The following is a 21,139-nucleotide window of genomic DNA, read 5'->3' as shown; positions in this document are numbered from 1 at the left end:
TTTCAGAAGAGAAAAGTTCACTCCCAAGATTGAATATCCACCATTATTGGGCTTAAAGCTCAATTTTATTTTTGAAGATTTCTTGTTTGATTCAAAGTGGGTGCTGTTAAATATTGCTTATAGTACCCTCTGAAAGTTCATACTGAAATTTGATAGCATTTGGACCTGATTTGAGGTGATTGAGATCGAAATTTTCAGTTGAAAATCGAAGAAGAACACAGCTACAGTATATCGCTACGGTATACAATATGTTGTAGGAGTATATAGCTATACTGCAACAGTACACTATTATAATTTACAAAACAGTATACCGCTATAGTATATTAATATACTATAGGAGTATATAGTTATACTGCAACAATATACTATTATAGTATACAATATATTGTTATGGTATACTGTAATAATATGCAAGATACTGTAACAATATGTTGTAATAGTATACAATATACTATAATAGTATACTTATTACCCTTAAATTCACTTGCCTTTTCCCTTTTAATTTGTTTTAAGCTTTTACCCAGCGTGAAGGGCAAATTGAAAATGAAAAAAAAAAATAAAAAAATTATGGTATGCTATAAGATGTAACGACATAATCTTACAATTAGATCCTTTTAGAATTTTTTATTGACAACTGATATTATTTTAGTTTAATAATTGAATTATTTTTTTTAACTCATTGCGTATAATTGTATACCCTGTTGGTATAGCTATATACTATACTAGTATCATATGTTAGTTAATATTTTTTTGGTTTTATTAGCTACATTTTTAATTGGTACATAATTTGATTTTTCTTTAGTAATAATATAAAAAAAAGACTAATAAAAAATAGTGAAAACAGTAAATGAAATTAGATTATGAAGAGAAAAAGAATATAAAAAAAAGTTAAATGAAATTAGAAAAGGAAAAAATAAAAAAATAAGAAGAAAACGAGAAAAAAGAAAAAAGAAAAGAAAATAAGCATAGAAATAAAAAAGAATTGGAAAATAAAGAAAAAATTCCCCACAAAACCTACTATGGGTAGGAAATATAATTAGTTTATGGGTAGGAAAACAAATGGGTAGATAAGGATAAATAGATTTGTTTTTTGGGTAACTGTGTCAAAACCCCAAATAATATTCCTCCACGGCGGTGTTCCAAGGTTACAAGAAGTAGGGTATACTATGGAACGAGGTTACAAAATTTATTCACACTCCGTATCTATGCAAATCAAATACTCCCTCCATTCACTTTTACTTGTCAACTATGGATTTTGCACGCCCCTTAACAAATAATAAATGAAGTGCATAATTTACCATGATACCCATATTAATTGATGCATCTTTTTAATGGATTTGAGAAAATGAGTAATTAATACTGTGAGTATAATAGAAAAAAAGAAATTGTCTTCTCTTGATATGCTAAAAGTGAGAAGTAAAAATAAAAATTTATTTTTAGAATATTAGACGAGTAAAAGTGAACGGTGGGAGTAGATTATGACCTTACTATATATAATTGGTCAAATTCTTTTGAAAAGGATTTGCCGTTAGCTCAGCTACAAGATTTAGCTTTTTCAAGTGGGTCTTTCACATTGGCTTTTTCAGACCAAAGAATGATCAATAACCTATAAAGACTTTCATGACCTAATCCCAGGAATACATTGGTTGAGCCGTGCTTCCTTTCTTCCTATCCTATCTACTTTTCAAAGGCAAAACTCATATTTTCCAGCGCCACATAAATTGGTTTTCTCACTTTTCCCTCTCTTTCTTATGTAACATGGATTCCTACAGAAAAGGTCCTTGTCACTACATTCTTGCCTTTTACAAAGTCCAATTCTTAATAAGCTGTACACTTTTTTCACCAGTCACGACAGAAGCCGGTGGATCGCAAGTCAGATACGTGAACTTTGACCAGAGAATTAGGATCCTCACTCGCCTACTTTTTTAGCTTTTACTGAAGTCCCGTTTAGGGGTCTTTGGATAATAATCCCAGGATGAATGTGGTATTGTTCATCTTTCATTTAGAGCTCTTATTTGTATTAACTATTAACCAACAACCTCATTTCAATTTGGCAGCAAGGATTTAACTTATTGCTCTCTGGTCTTCGATCTTGCTGACGTGCAGCTCACCAAAAATGACTAGGGAAAATTACCCCACTATAAGAAAATAAAACAGAAATGGCGTTGCCGGTAGGGGTTTTCAAATACCACGAAACGCTAACAATACTTGATAGTTTGAGTTGGGACAGGAATGCTTTAACGACGTGTTAAGACACAATCTAAAATTCAACCAATACGACTAACAAATCCATGAAAGTGAGATATGCAAAAAATTTACAAATCGCAAGATTTTGAACACCAATTCTGCGATTTCAACTTTTAACTGGGTCAACAGTCCACGTATTTCAACTTTAAACTGGGTCGACAGTCCCACATATATTGCACGCTGTTTGAAAAATGCCATTGAAAAAGGTGCAAAACCATGACTGACTACAAGATCACCTACACCAATTTGGAGCAAACCATCTCAGCTTTAGTTTTGGGCAAGGTGGAGAATGAAACATTACATGTTGTTCACCCGGTACATTTAATAACTTCAACGAAAAAGAAAAATTAAATGTTTCGTACTTAATAACTTACTACCTGTCTGCATCAACATTGCATCAGCGCAGTCCACAACCACTGAAACTGCTCCACTCCAATCAGCATTCATAGTGCAATGAGGCATGACCATCTCATCTAAAAATTTAAATTATTAAAGAGAGTATTGAACCAAATCCTTATCTGCCACAATCATATGTGAACACTAAGGAGAAGGGATAGATTAGGAGTATTCTTGAGTTTGTATTCTTATGATATGGAACTACACCACTTATGTATATCCCTAGGTTGCCCATCAACTATGTATATATGTATAAATAGTCAGCCGTGTACATGATGTAACAGAGAAATAAGAGAAATATCTGTGCAGTCCCAAACAATGCTCTGGTATCCTCTTTGTGTGGTTTAACACAGAGGATATCGTACTAATTTATTTGATTCTGTACCTACTCCCTTATTCCTAATACTTGTCTGTTAACGGGTGATAATGAGACTTAAATCCAAAGCTTCTGCCTATTTGGATACTATGTTAAATTGCGTGAGCACAACATATAAAAGCTTAAGCTTCTAGCTGAAGGAAATTTTTATTTATTTATTTATTTAATTGTTGTTAACACTTCCCATTTACTGAATTCCCTCTAGGAAAAGATAACTTTCAAAAGCTTTCGCATCAACCATGGGAAAGTGAAAAATAACATTCATGTTCCACTATTCAGTCAGATAAATTACAAATATCAAGGATGTGTTGAACTTCCATACAGGACTCCAGAAAGTAGCATGTGACAAAATGCATAGAGATTCAAGCATTTCATACCACCTTATGGCATCCATCCAAAGAAGCCCCACTTGACTTCAAGCAAAGAGGAAAGACAAATGTATACCTACAAGAATTGGGATGTATACCTACAAGAATTGGAAGCAACACACTCAAAGCACACAGGTACCTACCATGATATCCAGCTCGGTCAGCTTAACCTGGGGAGACGTCTTTCGGACCCAATATACCCCAATATACCCCCACTCTGTATGATTAGGACTTCAACTCTCTGTTTTGAAGCATAAAATTGAAATTGGTGAAAGATGTAAGTGCTTGAAGTAACATATGAAATGAAATGAAGATACAGAATATGACAAATGGGATGTGGATTACAAATAACCGTCTCTATCAGATCTTGCATTACAATGACCACAGAAGGTTACAAAATCCTCGACAAAAAATGACATGCTTCAGAGCTTCAGAAATCTTAATAGGAAGAATCATAGAGGTAATGACAGATCTAGGTCCTTTCGAGCCATATGAGGAGGGGAAGAAGATAAATCAAGAAAAGGAGAACATACGTGTTCAATAAGTGAATTGCCAGGGAAGTCAAAGCAAGATTGCTAATATAGAGTGTTCACATTTTCATTAAACGCTCATGAATAAACTAGTCATACTTCAGGAAATTCAAAAGCAAGATTGCTAGTGTAGAATGAATAAGTGCTCACCTGCATGACCGAAGCCACTATCTTGGAAGAGAGAACGTCAAAGATAACAGGGCTCTACTAACTTCATGTTATGCCGATAAAAAATTGCATGATCCTCTGTTAGACCAGGTGTGACTTCTTATACCAGAGGTCCTTTGCAACTATATCCAATTTACAAGCAGAGCAAGTGAGGGAACAGCATGCAGACTTGTAGACGTAGAGCACCTGAGACTTTTACTTGGCAAAGAAGGCATGCACGCATCACTCCATCACAGGGGCTATACAAAAGCAGCCACCATAGTTCTCACTAACCGATGCCTAGAAGTTGAGATAAAAACTTGATCAGGCTAGCTCAAGAATTCACTGTTAAAACAGAATCTAAACTTGAATTTACTAGTGAAATAGAATGCGATGCATCTAAACCGATGGTTTCAAAAACTTTATCAGGCTAGCTCCCGAATTCACTGTTAAAACTGTGAAAACAAATTCTAAACCTGAATTTACCAGTGAAAAAGAATGTGATGCATCAAACCGATGGTTTCAAATTCAGAGACTTTTTAAGATGTCACTCTCATTTTATCGTATTGCTATTCCACACTTTCAATCTTCCAGATTTTATAACAATAGGCTCCGATCAGAAAGATTCCCTCACTTTATATTTTAACCTTTTTATGCAAGTCTTCTGATTCCAATATCAGAACAGAGATTCTACCGATAGTTGAAAGTTCAGTATCATTTATGTTTAACTGGTTTGCAACAAAAAAGCCTGCAGCCCTGTACTTGCTAGTTTTAAAGGAGGAACAAAAGAAGCTATTTTGCTGCAAAGAACAACTTCAACCAGAATAGCCCAAAATCAATATCAATGCAGCATTTAAACTACTTAAGTTGACGCCCTTATATTACAAGGGGAAAGGAAGACACAACTTAACGCACAGTGAGACCATTACAGGCTTAAGAAGAAGAACAGAAACACCTCTGACACTGCTTGTTAACTGAAAGATACATGGGAACAATTTCCATGCAAAATCTGTCTGCAGACCAACTAACAAGGTACTTCCCATTTACAGACTTGATGGAGTTTTTGATAGGTGTGGCAACACAGTTACCAGATATGCTGGGAAGTTTTGACCCCTATAACAACCTAGATGGGTAGACCTTAATAACATTTTCTAATATTCGTAAATGAGGTATCATTATTATTATGTGGTTATTACTGTAAGATTGCCATCGCACACAATATGCTTACGAAATACCATCACCCTCGTATATTATTATTTTGTATACAAAAGAAAACATGTTTTGGAATTATTTACATGAGAACCAAAAGACAGCACTTAGTTATTCATTAAAGTCATGCTCCACAGACCCTGAACAACACATCCACATAGTAGAATCTTACACCATTAAGGAGTAAACTAACCTTAGAACGATAGAAAGAAATCTAGAAGAAACCAGATCAATTAATGTGTTAACGAGATCAGGACAGCCCAGTTTTTAAGGAAATATAGTCAAATCAATATCTAGTAGAAATCCTTTCAAAAATGCAAACAAGTCTATATCATTCTTTTGGTGCATGTCATAAACAAGGGAAAATAGTTTACAATTTGATACCATAGCAGACTGTAACACATAAGCAGAAACCATAACGGGACCGAAATGAGTATCATGTAACAAAATCTTCCAAGGCCAAAATCCAGAAGACATTTATCCTTTCCTGCATGTATAGCTACATTTCATGATTTCCACTGAGAGTCAGAAAGATAAGACTGAGAAGAAGATTATCCTAATCATATTTTCTTTAAAACACAATAATGACGGATACACCTATCTCAACAAGAAAAACAAAATGGAACTACTTATGGTACCTGAAAATGAGGAAGCAAGTTGTTGTAAACTTCTACGAAAATTTTTGACCTTGCAGTCAACCTGATTTCACAATTCCAATAACGTTAGACCGGCCCTTCATTCATAATAAAAATAAGAAATGTATTAGCCCCATTGCAGTTTCCAACCATGTTTACTTGTGCTGCTACTCACAGTAAAACAGGTAAATATTATCAAAACAATGTAAAAGATTTCCAAAATATCCAAACCAGTGGCGGAATTAGGTGGAGGGGAGGGGGTTCAACAGAATCCTCGTCGTTGAAAAATTATACTGTGTAAATAGGGTAAAAACGAATTTTTTGGTTATATATAAGCAATAAAGGAGCACCCAAAAGTGTGGCCTAGTGGTCAATAAAGTGGATTAGAATCATGAGGTCTCAGGTTCAGTTCCCCGCGGAAACAAAAAACACTAGGTGATTTCTTCCCATCTATCCAAGCCTTGGTGGATAGAGTTACCTGGTACCTGTTGCTAGTGGGAGGTAGCAGGTACCCTGTGGAATTAGTCGAGGTGCGCGCAAGCTAGCCCGGACACCACGGTTATATAAAAAAAACAATAAAGGGGGTGCAAAAGTTGCTTTAGGTCTCAAATTCAAAAATCAAAAGTCACATTCAACTATTTTTTTAATCCCCTTATATACATTTCTGCCTCCACTACCACTGATCCAAACAACAAAGATCATCTTATGAGGCGTATGAAGGCTTATTTCATCATTGTGCTAGACAATGTATTACCAAAAGCACCCAAAAAAGGACAAAGAAGAAAGAAGTAGAAAAGACAGCTCTCAAGAGTCCCTTTAGTTATTATCTAAGAACTTAGTCACCAGCTGTTGTGGGGAATGTCACAAAGTTAAAGGTTAATGACAGGAGAAGCCTATATGAATCTTCGAAGACCTAGTACTCTATCCTAAGTTTCTCTTGGACAGTCAGCTCTTCCTCCCGTATTTATAATTAAACCTTTCCAAAAATAACAGCACTATATTTCTTTTTTTATTATGAAAGGGCAAGACCACAAGTCTGCCATTCTGTGTCCTTCAAATTTTACTTGAAAAGCTACATTAAGTGGCTGTCTAACTGTCTCGTCACCCTGGATTCTGCATGAGTTACAATAACATCAAGAAAAAAATTTAAAACAACACTGAGGAAGAGAAATACAGAAGCAAGTGCCAATAAAAGAAATGTGCTGAAGAAAATGAACATATATACTGCAGATAAGTCAGATGTATGCGTCAGTGGTCTCTGGTATATACCTTCTTAAAAGGCAAGAACAAATGTAAACCTCTTCAATATCTTTTGAAATTTTTAATTTTAAATACTGCTTGATAAGCTCGCATAAGCAATTAACAGCCTCAGCCCATCCATCAGTGCCCACATCCGGGACAATATAAATCTGAGACATAGTCCTTTGCAATACAGAAGATAACTGTTTTTTTGCCCCTGCTCTTTGATACATCTCTGCCAAAATCCACAAAATCTGACAGTTGCTGGCTTTGAATATGTCAATCCATTCTGGTGGATCTCCAACCCACAAGTCAATGCTTGAAATAGAAGGACCTGTACTGATCTGATTATTAACACATACCAACGATGCATCAAGTGAAGATTCCGCGTTCCTGTGTGCAGGAAGGAGTTCAAGAATATCTGTCCTCAAGTCCTCAGGCAATTCTTGAAAAACCGAGGTGTCTACTTGACTTAGAGAAGAGGGCATTAGACCGTTGTCTCCTGAGACGGGAGCGCTACTTAAGTCCAGATTTGGTACACTAACATCAGAAACTGGCTCACTTTTCATATCAACAAAAAGCTTATTAGGATAAGAGACCACCACTTGGATTTCCTCTTCATTATACTGCTGCTCCTGTGATAGCCACCAGAAATCAACACTATTAAGTTGTAGAAACAAGATAACCATCACTGAAATTAAACTAGGAAATACTAAGCCACCCCAAGAAAAGAAAAAATGGAGAAGATACCTCACATGCAGCAAAAGCTTCACCTGATGCAGCAGGGCAAGCAAAAGAAACGTTTTCTTTTTCTGATACACCAAATTTAAAAAATATGAGAATTGAGGCAAAAGCTTACAACAACATGATATATACATAAGCTAATTGGGTAAACAGACTTCTGTAATTTTATGGAATGTATCTTCACCTTTGCTTCTCTTTTCAGTAATAAAATGAGCCAATTTTCCATCATACATGTCATTAATATCTGAAAAGACCTCAGGAGGAAGAGACTCTATAACTCCCATGTCAAGCTCGTTCATGGGAGGAAGAGTTCCCCTCTGTCCAGAACCAGCAGTACCAGAGGGTGACGCTGTAGTCATTTCAGTAAAAGGTGTACTTGAATCACCGTGCAACTGAGCCTGACGTTCATCAACACCGTTTTTACAATTATCTGCAGTATCAGAGAAGTAGATTGAATCCAAAGATTAGTCCAGCATGTCATCAGTGGAGCATGAATTCAATACATGTTTGGTGATACTTTTTAGTTAAATTTGTTGAAAACAAAGAAACCGATGTTGGAATAAGTTGAAATGAAACAACATAAACTATCATACTGAACTCTTTAACAGAAGCATTAAATAATAGATTTCAATCCATCAGAGCTGCAGCGATAAAAATCCTATTAAGTTTCTCTTGTGTGGCCAGAGAAAGGAGCAAAACAATCTAAGACAACAAATTATGATGTCCTCAAGTATTTCTAGGACACGCAAATTAAAGAGATTCCTATAAAAACCTTTCATGAGCTAGAACACAGCCAATGCAACCACCATGGAGTTTCAGTACCAGTTTAATTAACAATACTTCAATCATACAATTGGCATGATCAGAGGCAATAGATATCTGGACAGAAGCAAAGAAAGCAAGTAGGGAAGTCAAACCTGCATCAGCACCTTTCTCATGACTACTACTCCTTTTTTTGTGGCCGGTCTTAGCAGAGGCAGCAGTGAGCCAAGATCTGATGGAATATCTCTCTTTCCCTGGATATACGTCAATGAAAGTAGTAAAAAACCAGTTCATAAATGGCATACGGTCATCATCAAAACTTCATAACTGGCCTAGAGATAGATATATGAAACACAAAGAAAATCCCAAGCATTTTTACAGGAAAGGGAAAGTAACTAGAAAGACAATTCTTGTCAGAACAAAAACCTTGCTTGGAACTATCCGCAGTTTCAAGCTTTGAGACCTGCAATCCCATGCCTCTTATGTCCTCCGCATCTGCACAGCAACAGTTAAACCAGCAGTCATATTAGAAGCAGAAACAGGGTAACCTACAAGTCATAGCATTTGGCTTATTTATGAAACAAAGATATTATTAATTTTCTTTCTCTTACATTGAACAAAAAACCTATATGAACATCATAGAGTTCTATTTTTCGCATTTCATATGGCAAAAAAGCTTATTTAAAAATTACACTCAAAAACTATTTGTTTGACTCTCATAGCAAATCGATAATCACTCTGGTTCAGATGTATCAAGATGGAAAACCAAAACTAGGAAGCAACAAGAAGGATAAACCAGACTAAAATGACAACAAAGCCCAAAACTTTGAAGTTAATTGGTCCCTAGAACATAGCTAAACACGCTATTTATACTGAATGACACTGAGATCAACTAAAATTTTATAAGATAATCTATTCCCATTCTGGCATTCGCCCTAGAATGATGTTAACTAAGCATAATTGAATTACATTTGAAATATCGAGGCCTTCTTTAACCATAGATGGATTGAAGCAAGAGCACCCTCTTTTTTATTGTTTCAACTGCCATGACTCACATTCATTCTCAGTTCAAATTAATACAAACAAATTAACGTAATGATTGTTCTTGCATCCATTTATCCCTATAATTTGATCTCCTTTCAATCTTGCTTTACGAAAAGGCAGGAAAAACTCATACATACATATTTAATGAAACTTACTTATTTATTTCAAGGACTTAAGTTACATGCAGTGCCAAAGTGAAAACAAGTACACCATCGTTTCATTTTATAATCAGGTTACTCACCATAAATCAAATTAACGGTCACTTATCCACACTAGCTGTAGATGTTTCACAGGTAACCTTATAATTATTGTTTGAACTGGTATGATTCACATTCATTCTCCCAAGTAAATACAATCGAATTAGAGGCATATTGGTTACTCTTGCATTCATTAACCTTAATAAAAAATTTCGCTTCGATGCTCTAAGAAAAAAGGGTATAAGCAACTCATACATAGACATCTGATTTAAAATATACATTTATTTCAATTATTTAATTTATACACACTAGCAGTGTTATTAGCGTAGTTTTACCGGTTGTCCAGAGGTTACTTAAATTTTATCAAGTTACCAATCGACACTTAATAAAGTAAATTACCTAAGAGAAGCCCAAAAGTACAAAAACTTTCAAGTTATCAGTGCATATAACTTAAACCCTTGTGTTTTGGTGTGTTTGCTGATAGTTGTGTCTAAGCCAACTTGCAATTCACCTCCACTACACCCGCCACACAGGCACCGAACTTTGCAAATCAAGGCTTAGGCATATGTGAAGAAATCACTAGTGTTTTCTTTCTCTCCGTTGGAATTTGAACCCTGATCTCCAGGGTTCGCGCGCAGTTCACAGACCACTAGGTCAGAGCCATGGGTGCAAACTTAAACCCTTATGTTGAAATATAACATTGACTTCGGCAAAGCAGTTACCTATGTGTGAAGTCATAAAAAGCTGTGAAACGACTCTCTCAAGCACATCAACACTATCCGTAGCCATTGGCACCTACAATAGCCACAATGCAATTAAAACTAGGAAGTAAATAGAAATTTCTCCCGTTAGATAACATAGATCACAAGGTTATCACAGAAATACTAATACCGTGACAGAATGGCTCAAGTTATCACAAACGCCACAGCCCAAATACTTTACTGGCTCCCCTGCATCACTCCTCCTTTTTTTTATCTGTATTGATAGATTAGGTGCAAACACAGCATGAACATCCAACCATACAACACATTCAAAACCCCAGTAAGAATGCAATCTAGTTTCAGCTAAAAGAGCTCTATCGGATCTAAATAAGAATAATCAGCTTCATAGGGAAAGAAAAGAAAGAGAGAGAGAGAGAGAGAGAGAGAGAGAGAGAGAGAGAGAGAGAGAGAGAGAGAGAGAGAGAGAGAGAGAGAGAGAGAGAGAGAGAGAGAGNTAGGAAAATGGTTTGGTTGTTTGATAAAAGAAGAGTCATTTATGAGCTATATACGAGGCTAAATGACAAGATTGAGTTAATACTGAGGACAATGAAAGAAAAAAGACACTGAGGAGACAGACAAACTAAGGGAGTAGTCGTTTCAGCTTTTGAAATTGTCTGTTCCTGATAAAATTCAGATGCAGGAATTCTATTTAAATTCAATTAATCCACCCTGACTAAAAATTATATAGAGGGGTACCAATTTTAGGTGAATGATATTTTTGAGGGAGTCTTTGTTTATCACTTGATTTAGTTTAAAAATTATATAGCTTTTAAACATGTCAATTCCTCTCTCAGAAAAGACAAGGTGGCCAACATTTGATTCAGTAAGCGCGTACCGAATTAGAACAATAACCAGACAATTTGTTATTCTTGACATTTTACTAGGAAGAACATGAACTAACTAGGACGATGGAACGAGAAGTAGAGAAAATGTCTGCTTTCATATTGGGATAAGTTCACTCGTAATGCTTGATGTAATGTTTCTAATCCCTATTTGGTGCGAACTTTTAAGGAATGTGGGGATGAACAAGATCCAAAACCTTTAATCAGGGGTCTCGGATTCGAGTATTGGATAGAAGCTTTTTTTGTAGAAAGTGTTTTTTCTTTAATGAGCCCTACGTAGTGCAAATCCAAAGTAGTTGGTCCATCGTGCGGGTGTCAATGAAAATTTAAAAATCGACGAAATAGACCGAACCAATTTTTAGGTTTCTTTTAATAAAACCAAAAGTTTTTATATAAATCTATAATCGTACCGATAATTAGAGTAGATTTTTTATTGGCGTAATGGCTTCCTGGCCACTTAAACTTGTACCCGATTTTAAAGCCGATATACAAACTTACATGATTCCCATTTTAACACTCGAACATGACGGAATGAGTACAAATAAATACATCCATTAGTACGTGTATATCAATTGCGCTGACATGTACAACACATCATATACTAGACTATTTATTACTTGACATGTGTTATTTGTGGGTCCTATTCTTAAATACTAAATAAGCAAAAAAGAAGTCACAAATTTATAAAGAGAGAGAGAGAGAGAGAGAGAGAGAGAGAGAGAGAGAGAGAGACCTTCAAGGTAAATTTGCGGCCTTTCACTCCACACCCCTGCAAACGTAATGAAACCTCCTTGCAAAGGTTTAAAAGAAAATGATGTACCTGAATTCAGAAGGCGTTTAGTTCCTATAAGCATTAGCATAAAGGGTAAACAAGCAAAGATTGTTTGTGGAGATCTAACGTCTTTCAGATCCTTGAACCTTACGCCCCAGTTAACGTCTGCACCAATGGATTTGCTTTCCTGCAAAAGGTTCTAGAGAGCTTTAATATATTTGGCTTGAAACTGCATGACTGATTCAAAACAAAAATGACAAACTTTATGATGCAGATTTGCAAGATGTAAAACATGTAACTAGCTTTTGCTTCCTTTGGACAGGCACTAGAAAAGCTTTTAATATCTCTACAGAAATCTTGTGCAAGTCTTTACGTACTACTTAGTATTTTCAACCCTAAAGCAGAATTTTGCTCTGTAAATATCACACACATACACACACACACCCCAATACCACTTGTGCCTCTGCTTATATTGGCACCAGAATGCAAGGTAGTAGCAGCAACAAGCACAGGAGGCAAAAAAGTACTCATCAATCATTAAGCAAGTCTCGAATATTCAAAACAACAAGAAACAGCAGAATAAAGGAGTTAACGGGAATTCGTGAATCAGTTGTGTGACTATGACACAATCCAAAAAGAAATGCATACAAACTAGAGGGTTATATACAGTAAGATAATCTGTGTCGTCCTAACCTGTATCATGCCAACCAACCGATCATCTATCCCTCTACTATAGTTCCATAGCATACTTCCAGTTTTATAACCAAAGTCCTTCTGAAGAGTTTCCTGGAAACACAACAAATAAGTGGGAGATTTCATATACAAACAAACACACGCACAACTTTTTTTTAATAAAGAAAGAAGTTTCAACAAGTGCTGTAATGTGAAAAGAAGTCCTGAGCAATTCCAAGAGAAGATAACTAACCAGCGATCTAACAAGTTCTGCAATGTTTATGACATACTTTTTTTTCTCAAAAGAACATCCTCCATATGAATAAGGGATTTCTTAAGCACTGCAATGTTTATGACATACTTTTTTTTCTCAAAAGAACATCCTCCATATGAATAAGGGATTTCTTAAGCACTGATTAGTTTTCACAATTAGTAAGGCAAGATACACTCATTTTACATTTGAAAACATCTATAAATGATGAGTTTAACAAAACATCGCTAGCAGAAATAAACTCCAGGAGCTGAAAAAGCTAAATAGCCATAAATGCAGCCTTAAATAAACAATGTATCTCCTATTTATCTCCTATCTCATCAGCTCTGTAGCTAACGACAATTCCAACGATTCTTGACTTTACATGGGCGGGAATGTGCACATGAAACTGGGGGGATAAGTGGCAAAGAGGACTCTGACTCAAGGAGGCAGCATGAATAACAAGCCTCACTTTTGTTTGATAGCTATCCAGTTGAGATTGCCTGTTAAACATGAAATATTCATGGAGGGCTATGGATAGAGAAGGCACATAAACAAGTAAATTTAACATAACATTGCTCTTTTGTAACGAATGATAGTATCTGTCCAGATGGTGCGCATCTCGAATAGTCCACCGTGTACCTGCTACCTCCATTGGCAGTATCAAATAACTCTATCTACCCCCCCCCCCCCCCCAATAGCTTAAAGGCAAATCGTAAAGAATTCAACAAGTGTCATCTCAGCTGGAATTCAAACCTTGGTTCCCAAAGTTGTCACTCCAGCGCTTCAACTGCTAGGCCACCCATTTGGGCGGAACTCTACATACAAACTCTTACAAATATAGCAAACATACCCTTTAGTACTTTTGCAGTACCTTCTTGGTACTACCTTTAATAAAATACCATTTATCAAGAACAAATATAACAAACATAACTGAACAAGAAGACTCCATCATCTATCTTTGTAGCACGAAATTTAATGATTCATGAAGTCCTCTTATAGTTTTTCTTTCAGTGCAATAAAAAAGAACGTATATGAGAGAAACCAGATCAAAAGAGATGCAAAAAAGTGCTTGCTCTGCACATATTGAAGTGTGTGACCATCTCATCTAAACACTTAAGCTGTTAGAGAGAGCACACTTTTATTTACTTAATTATCTCTTTGACATGCCCCCTCACGTGCAGGCTTCATTCATTTTTTTTCATTGGCCAAGCACGTGGAAATCCATTATAATGGTAGCGGTGAGACTTGAACCCAGGACCTTTGTCTGCTCTGATACCATATTGAAGTGTATGACCATCTCATCTAAAAGCTTAAGCTGTAGAGCACACTTTTATTTACTTAATTATCTCTTCAACAGCACAAACTATAAGTAGATAGGAAAATCTACATCATGAGAGCAGTCACCAAATTATTTCAGGAAGAAACAAATACTAAACAATGAAAACCTTGGAAAGCATACGCAGCTGCCCGCAAGTTGTGATTTGTCTCCTGTTCAACTTCTCTTCCAACACATGACCAATTCCAGGAAGTGATTTTACGGGAAGTTCACACAGGTGCTCCTCCACCTGATATAGCCAACAAGATAAATCAGCACTGTATATCACAATGATTATTTTACTTCTCCAAAATGATCTTCAAGTCTTTGTTTTCCTCTTTTTCCACTACATATATTAGACACTAGAATATAAGATGATATGAAAAACGGAAGTTAATCAACAACGATCTAACCAAGAGAACTACATGTTTGCTACAGAATAGTATCGGTGACGGGGCAAAATTATGTGATCAAAAAAGCCATTCTCGGTGACTTATCCTTTGAGAAAATAATTCAAGGATTCTGTTCCTTTTTTTTTGGATAAGTTGATAAAAAGATTAACTTCTTTTCTAATTAAAAAAATCAAGGATTCATGTCGATTTCCATCTAAAATCCAGATTTAGTAGGTTATGCTTGAACAGGATGAGACATAAACAAAGTGAAGCAAAAACAGCCCAACATCTCATGTAGCAATAGGATGACGAAGCCTTGCAAAAAATCCACTTTTCAACAGTGGAGCCTATAAAATCTGATTGACTTGTGGCATGTCCTTTTTAGAAGTACGTGGCAATTCAAAATGCATTGGGCAAGAAGAGATTAACTTCACATAGTTAAAGAGAAAGCAATGACATGTAACCAATAAATATGTAGCTACAAAATAGAGTTTGTAATATAGTAAAAAAAAGATGACAGAAATCAAGATATAAGCCCTTCCCATTTTATAAATGAAAAAGACAGCTAGAACAGAAGCTACCATCTCAGCAGGGATGTAACATTGCCCATCAGGTTTTGCAGTCCTAGTAGCAAGACGTGCCATAAGCATATTCCCACCAATACCAGCACTAGCACTACAGCCTGTCGCATCAAGAATCTCCTTTCTGATCATTGAGACAAAAGCTTGAATGTCCTCTACTCCAGAATCAGTGGCATCTAAAAATGCTTCATCACAACTTACGGCCTGCATTCAGTAGCTATTGCCAATCAAGAGATACAAACATAGCAAAGTTGTTCAAAAAAGAGTTCTGAGGCCATACCTGCACTTTGTTGCAGTACTTGTGCAAGATGTTATAAAAGCTATCAGCAACCTGCAAGCCAAATCAGATTCTATAGGATCCAATTCCAAATATAGGAAGAATTTAATTAAAAGGGGAAAAAAGAACAAGAAGAAGAAACTGAATAGCATTCCCACCTCCTCATAAGCTTCAAAGTCGTAAGAAAGAATGACAAGGTGAGGGCAACGTGACTTGGCATCTCTGACAAACATTCCAGCCTTTACTCCTATGAGACAAAACTATGAATGACAATCAAGTTTCCAACACAGAATGATGTTTACTAAAAGGTAGACTGACTGAAAGACTCACCATGACTCCTAGCAGGATAATTCGCTGATGATATTTCTGCTGTTCCACGTGGATTATCTGAATGGCAAATGGCAACAGGTTTGTCCTTCAACTCAGGGCGATTTCTAATGACCACAGACACAAAAAAGCAATCCTGAACAAATAAAGTTGAATTAGTTGTTTTAGTACAGAGAATAATCTACAGATATAAGTAAAGTAGTATATCATTCATGGCATTCCTTCAGCTCGAGGAGGGTGAAAAGGGGGAGGAGCCAGAACATAGAAGCAGTAATAACAACATAAAGAGAACAAGTTAGGTTTTCGGACCATCGCAGCAGAAAATTACCATATCCACATGAATAATGACCGTCTTATTTGCTGTGGCTGAAGAACTAGTGCCTGAACTTGAGCATCTAAATCCACCAGGAGAGCTAGGAAATCGTTTACGATACCGGTTTCTCCAGGTGCCAATGAAATGCAACCTAGAATGCTAAGCACATGAGGAATATGTCAACCACTTCAGCACTAAGTGCTTTTAATATTTCGCTATGCAGTTATTTATCAATATATACATATATTTATGTATATATTTATCAATATCAATATATACATATATTTTTGTATATATTAGTTATGACATGCATAGCTGCAGCAAATAAACAAATTCAAATTAATATATCCACAAGAAAAAGCAGGTAATCTCATCGAATCAGAAGGCCCCAACAAATCTGGATGCCAAAGGAAAAGGAAAACGAACTTGGGAGTAGAGATTGTTCATTGCAATTGTGTATTTTGGGGATAAATACAAGATGTTCAAGCAAGAGCAAAGCCAATATCAAGATATCAACGTACATACCTTAAAGTAATTTTCCACAAAATTAGCATCAACTAGAGTTGAATGTTTCTGATTAGGAGACCTAGGAATCTTTAAATTTGATGGGCCCTCATTAACAGGATCACTCGTCCAGTCGCTACAAGCTGATGCACAGTTGTGAGGACTGGAAGGTGCTGATAATGGAGCATGGCTTCCATCTCCACTTGCAGCATCACTCAGTTCCTGCATTGCCACGCTACAAGTTGACTCTTCAACTCTAGCTACATTGTAGTTCTCTTGCATTAGATTGTTAGTTTCTGGATCACAAGGCTTCAGATCTTCTGCAGATTGCCACTCTTGATAGGATATAGGGTCTTCTATTGGTCCAGCATATGACATTGGACTCTCAACACTAGATGTGGCTTGGACAGTTGAACATGTTGCTATATCATCAGAAATGGAAATGTTTTTCGTAAAGAAAGCAGATAGCTTAGGCTGGTTATTAACTTCACTTGCAAGCTGATCAAGCTGATAAGGAACCCCTGAAGACAACACAGAGGACTGATGTTAAAGAAAATTAAAAGTACTGATGTGAGTCACATAAAGAATAAGAAAATACCAATCAGCAAAGCTACAACAAAATGATGAAACAAAACTGATGCAGCAGCCCAAGGCTCATAAAGAACTTGACAAAGGCGCATGCACCTCGCAATAAACTTTTTGTCTTAAGGCAACAAGGTAGTCTTCTTAAGATCATTTTCATGTTCCCCTTCAAGTTGTCTCTTCACTAGGTGGAGATAGGGCCTGAACTTGTAAACTATTGCAATGGAGATATACAATACAAACATAACTAGATGACACATAAAACGAGCAGTTTCTTGTTCACCTCTTTTTATCCCCCTTTGCCAATTCAACAAATAAAAAGAGGCCTAAGAGGAAGGATAAGCACAGATTGTCAGATTCTCTCTATAGCTTCTGTAAACAATATCCTTTCACCCACAAAAAAAAAAAATCAGGGAAGATCACCTATAAAAAGAGCTAATGCATAAACAAGTGGTCAACTTGCTCGTTTGCATTAAAAAGGAAGTCATGGAAATATAAACTTACAATTCAGAAGCTTATTTGCAGCGACAGAATCCAACACCCATGTGGGTTTGACTACTGGAAGTCCCCTGCTAAATGACCTATATCAAATTCAAACAAATCTTAGAAGAAGAAGAAGAAGAAGAAGAAGAAGAAAAATTACAATTTCTATTTCAGCAGAGATACAAAAATAAGAAAGTGACAACCTGATGAACTTGGTTTTACAACTGACCTCAAATTCTTGACCTTACTGTCAGGAAGATTACTACAGATTATATGCGTAACACGACGCCTAGAAAAATAATTTTCAAAACGGCCTCCATGCTTCAGCATATATCCTCGAAGTTCCTGATGAAGTTGATGAGATCAATAAACTGTAAGAGAAACAACCCTATTTCTATGTGAAAAACTCAAGTAAAATACGGAAACGAAGACGATAAGTCTACGCTCAAGGTATTGATTGCACTAAAGATGGATGTTTGTATAATGGTTTACATGCAGATTCGGTAACTCTTCTTACACAAGTAGAAACTCTCAAGTCACGGAAAAGTAGAATACAAGTAATCATTTGTTTCGACAATTCAAAAGTTTGAGAAGGTTTTCTATTGAAGAAACAATATTAGACATCATGTGACTCATGATCTTTTAATTCTTAAAATTTCAAGCAATCATATTCCATTAATCCCCGTCACGAAAATAATGACTAGGAAGAAACCGTAAAGCATTAAACCTGACTGGAAGGAACTGTATATCCGTCAACAAAAATGGAAACGCCATGAAATATAGGTTTTGAAGAAACTGGACCACTATGAGAAGTGCTTGACGCCTCCGCATCAAACTGCTCGTGAAGCTTCTGATTCTTCACGGCCATGTAACTACAGCAAAGTTCAATGATAAGATCAGCAAATTGGCAGGGGCAACGCACCAGCAACAATTCACATAGCATGCACTATACACATTCAAATCTAAAGCGAGATGAAGGAGTGCATTTATGAAGTAAAAATTGTAAAAAACAGAGCACTTGGCCAATAATTAACGCTTGTAAAGTAACAAAAATAATATTTCTTTCTGATCAACACATTCTACTAGTGGCCGTCTTAATGATGATCACCTTATTGAAGTCAACTCGAAGGAAAACACTCTTCAGCCCATTAAACTGTTAAAATATTCAAGACTGTGTATAAAGATCCTAAATAATTTACACAGGATTGTGAACTAGCACAACATTAAAATTTCGCAAGATTAGTGTAAACAAAGTTGAGTAATTTACCTTCCAAAATTTGAGAAAGGTGAACTACTGAAGGCAGGACGAGAAGCAGAGCGAGAATTGGCGCCCCAAGCCATGCCTAGGGTCTTCTGACTCGTCTTCCTCTTCTTGTTGCTCCGATTGCTGCTGTTACTCCGAGGGTTTGAAGTAAATGAATTTGAGGTTCGTTTCGAATTGGACCCAGAGTTCGCAGAGCGTGAAGGTTCCATTTTCGTCTTCGATTGCTCAGAGTTGTGGCGCAGAAATTGAAACGTTGATCTGGTTGGGGGTTTCCAAAATGAGGCGGGATATATATATATATATATATATATATATATATATATTATTTCCTGAACCCGCGGAAATAAACGCGTCTTTTATTTTTATTTTTCCTTTTCCTTATTGGAGAGGGTGAGCCTTTGTGAGATACCTTTTTTTTTTTAAAAAAATATTCAATTTTACCTTGAAATATTATTTTTAAATTACTCTAACTATATATTAAAACCAAAATTATCTTATAAAGTTGAGATGTTATAATATCCTTAGAAAAATAGATAAATTATTACTTTAAAAGCAATTCTATTATTTTGTCCATTATTTTATAATATACTATTTTCCGTTGAAAAGTTTTAGTCGAAGGGATAATAGCACTTTTGGCTTATCAATTATTGGTAAATTCTTATTTTGGTCATTTCTAATATATTTCTAAGCACATTTTAACCTTCAAGCAATTGGCATGTGTACTTTTGATCTCTCTGTATGTGAATTTTGAAAACTTTATTGAATTATTAGGCATTAGATCATTTAATTACCATATTTGTTAAGTTAAATTTGTATTATTACTTCATATTTGTAAGTAGCATAGTTTTAGAAATAGTTTAAATATATTATATATCATACATTAAAAGGATTAAAAGCATATGTTTTAATTAATTGAAGGTTAATTATGTTCTGTCATATATCATAATAACCAAAATCAATTATACCCTGAATTTTGCTTTAAAAATTAAACTCCCTCCTCTACTTTGAACAATTATCATTCTCCCCTATACTTCTCAATTGACTTTTTAAAATGCTTATTTTAACTCTATGTTATCAGTATTTATCTCTTTCTCTTTTTTACTTTTACCTTTCCAATATCATTATATTTTTCTTTTTTCTAATATCTATGCTATGAACTTACCGATATAATAACTAAAGTCAAGCATATAATTTATTAGTGTTCAATAATGAAGAGGATGAGTAGAATAAAAATTAAAATAAAATAATTTGCTCTTATCGATGATTTTATTAAAAAATAAAATTTTAAAACTCTATTTATACAATCGAGAATAAAAAAATAATCAGAACCTTATGGACATATACTCAATGCAGATAACATAAATTTATAATTATTAAAAGTAAATACAGATTTTATAATAAACTCCTAAAAGATTATCTATTTACACTGAAAAAATTTAACTAAATATATACTTAATATATGCAATATTAAAATAAAATCATGAAGTATATAGACTTTGTGACAAATTTATAAAAGGACTATTAAATTTATAATTTTAACAAATTTAAATTAAAATATATGATAAAGTATAACATAATTTAAATTATAGGTAAAATCATAAAAATAACATATAAAATAAAAAAGAGTATTGAGGGAATTAAAATTGACAAGGGGCAAAATAGATATTGTGTGTGATAAAAAGGGAGAGCGAAAACTATTAAAGTAAAGGAGGAAATTGGATTTTTAAAGTAAAGTTGGTTGTTATAAATCATTTTCACCCGACCCAAATGTTGTTATCCTTTTTTTAATCACATCATTAAATCACGCAATCTATATATTACTAAAAGGAGAGGAAAAAAGCATTCTTCTTATGCCAAGTGGCAGCCTAGAAAAAAACTACATGGCATAAGTAATTAACAATTAGTTA

At 35.2% G+C, this 21,139-nt stretch overlaps 1 protein-coding gene across 8 annotated transcripts; it reads right to left on the bottom strand.

The window, feature by feature from the left end:
- Nucleotides 1–2,149: 2,149 nt before the first annotated feature.
- On the bottom strand, nucleotides 2,150–19,504 carry LOC109207413 (DNA repair protein REV1). 8 transcript variants are annotated; one of them, XM_019370321.1, is made up of 26 exons: nucleotides 19,236–19,504; nucleotides 18,696–18,840; nucleotides 18,198–18,313; nucleotides 17,990–18,066; nucleotides 16,925–17,424; nucleotides 16,415–16,558; nucleotides 16,090–16,222; nucleotides 15,918–16,006; nucleotides 15,763–15,813; nucleotides 15,483–15,686; nucleotides 14,640–14,759; nucleotides 12,963–13,055; nucleotides 12,397–12,456; nucleotides 12,231–12,317; nucleotides 10,786–10,869; nucleotides 10,617–10,689; nucleotides 9,080–9,148; nucleotides 8,809–8,907; nucleotides 8,076–8,321; nucleotides 7,898–7,959; nucleotides 7,178–7,782; nucleotides 5,912–5,972; nucleotides 4,068–5,772; nucleotides 3,531–3,628; nucleotides 2,625–2,720; nucleotides 2,179–2,483 (listed from the first exon to the last, which is right to left on the bottom strand). In XM_019370321.1, the coding sequence occupies exons 1-23, from the start codon at nucleotides 19,439–19,441 to the stop codon at nucleotides 5,710–5,712; spliced, it is 3,387 nt and encodes a 1,128-aa protein (XP_019225866.1). In that variant the 5' UTR covers nucleotides 19,442–19,504; the 3' UTR covers nucleotides 2,179–2,483; nucleotides 2,625–2,720; nucleotides 3,531–3,628; nucleotides 4,068–5,709. The 8 variants fall into 8 exon arrangements, with proteins under 8 accessions (XP_019225864.1, XP_019225869.1, XP_019225866.1 ...); XM_019370320.1 differs by having other exon boundaries at nucleotides 2,625–3,628; nucleotides 4,068–4,364; nucleotides 5,658–5,772; XM_019370319.1 differs by having other exon boundaries at nucleotides 2,150–2,483; nucleotides 2,625–3,628.
- Between the last annotated feature and the right edge of the window lie 1,635 nt (nucleotides 19,505–21,139).

The sequence above is a fragment of the Nicotiana attenuata genome, unplaced genomic scaffold (assembly GCF_001879085.1).
Source record: "Nicotiana attenuata strain UT unplaced genomic scaffold, NIATTr2, whole genome shotgun sequence".
Lineage (NCBI taxonomy): Eukaryota > Viridiplantae > Streptophyta > Magnoliopsida > Solanales > Solanaceae > Nicotiana > Nicotiana attenuata.
The sequence above is the reverse complement of the archived record's forward strand: the minus strand, read 5'-3'. Positions and strand labels throughout refer to the sequence as shown.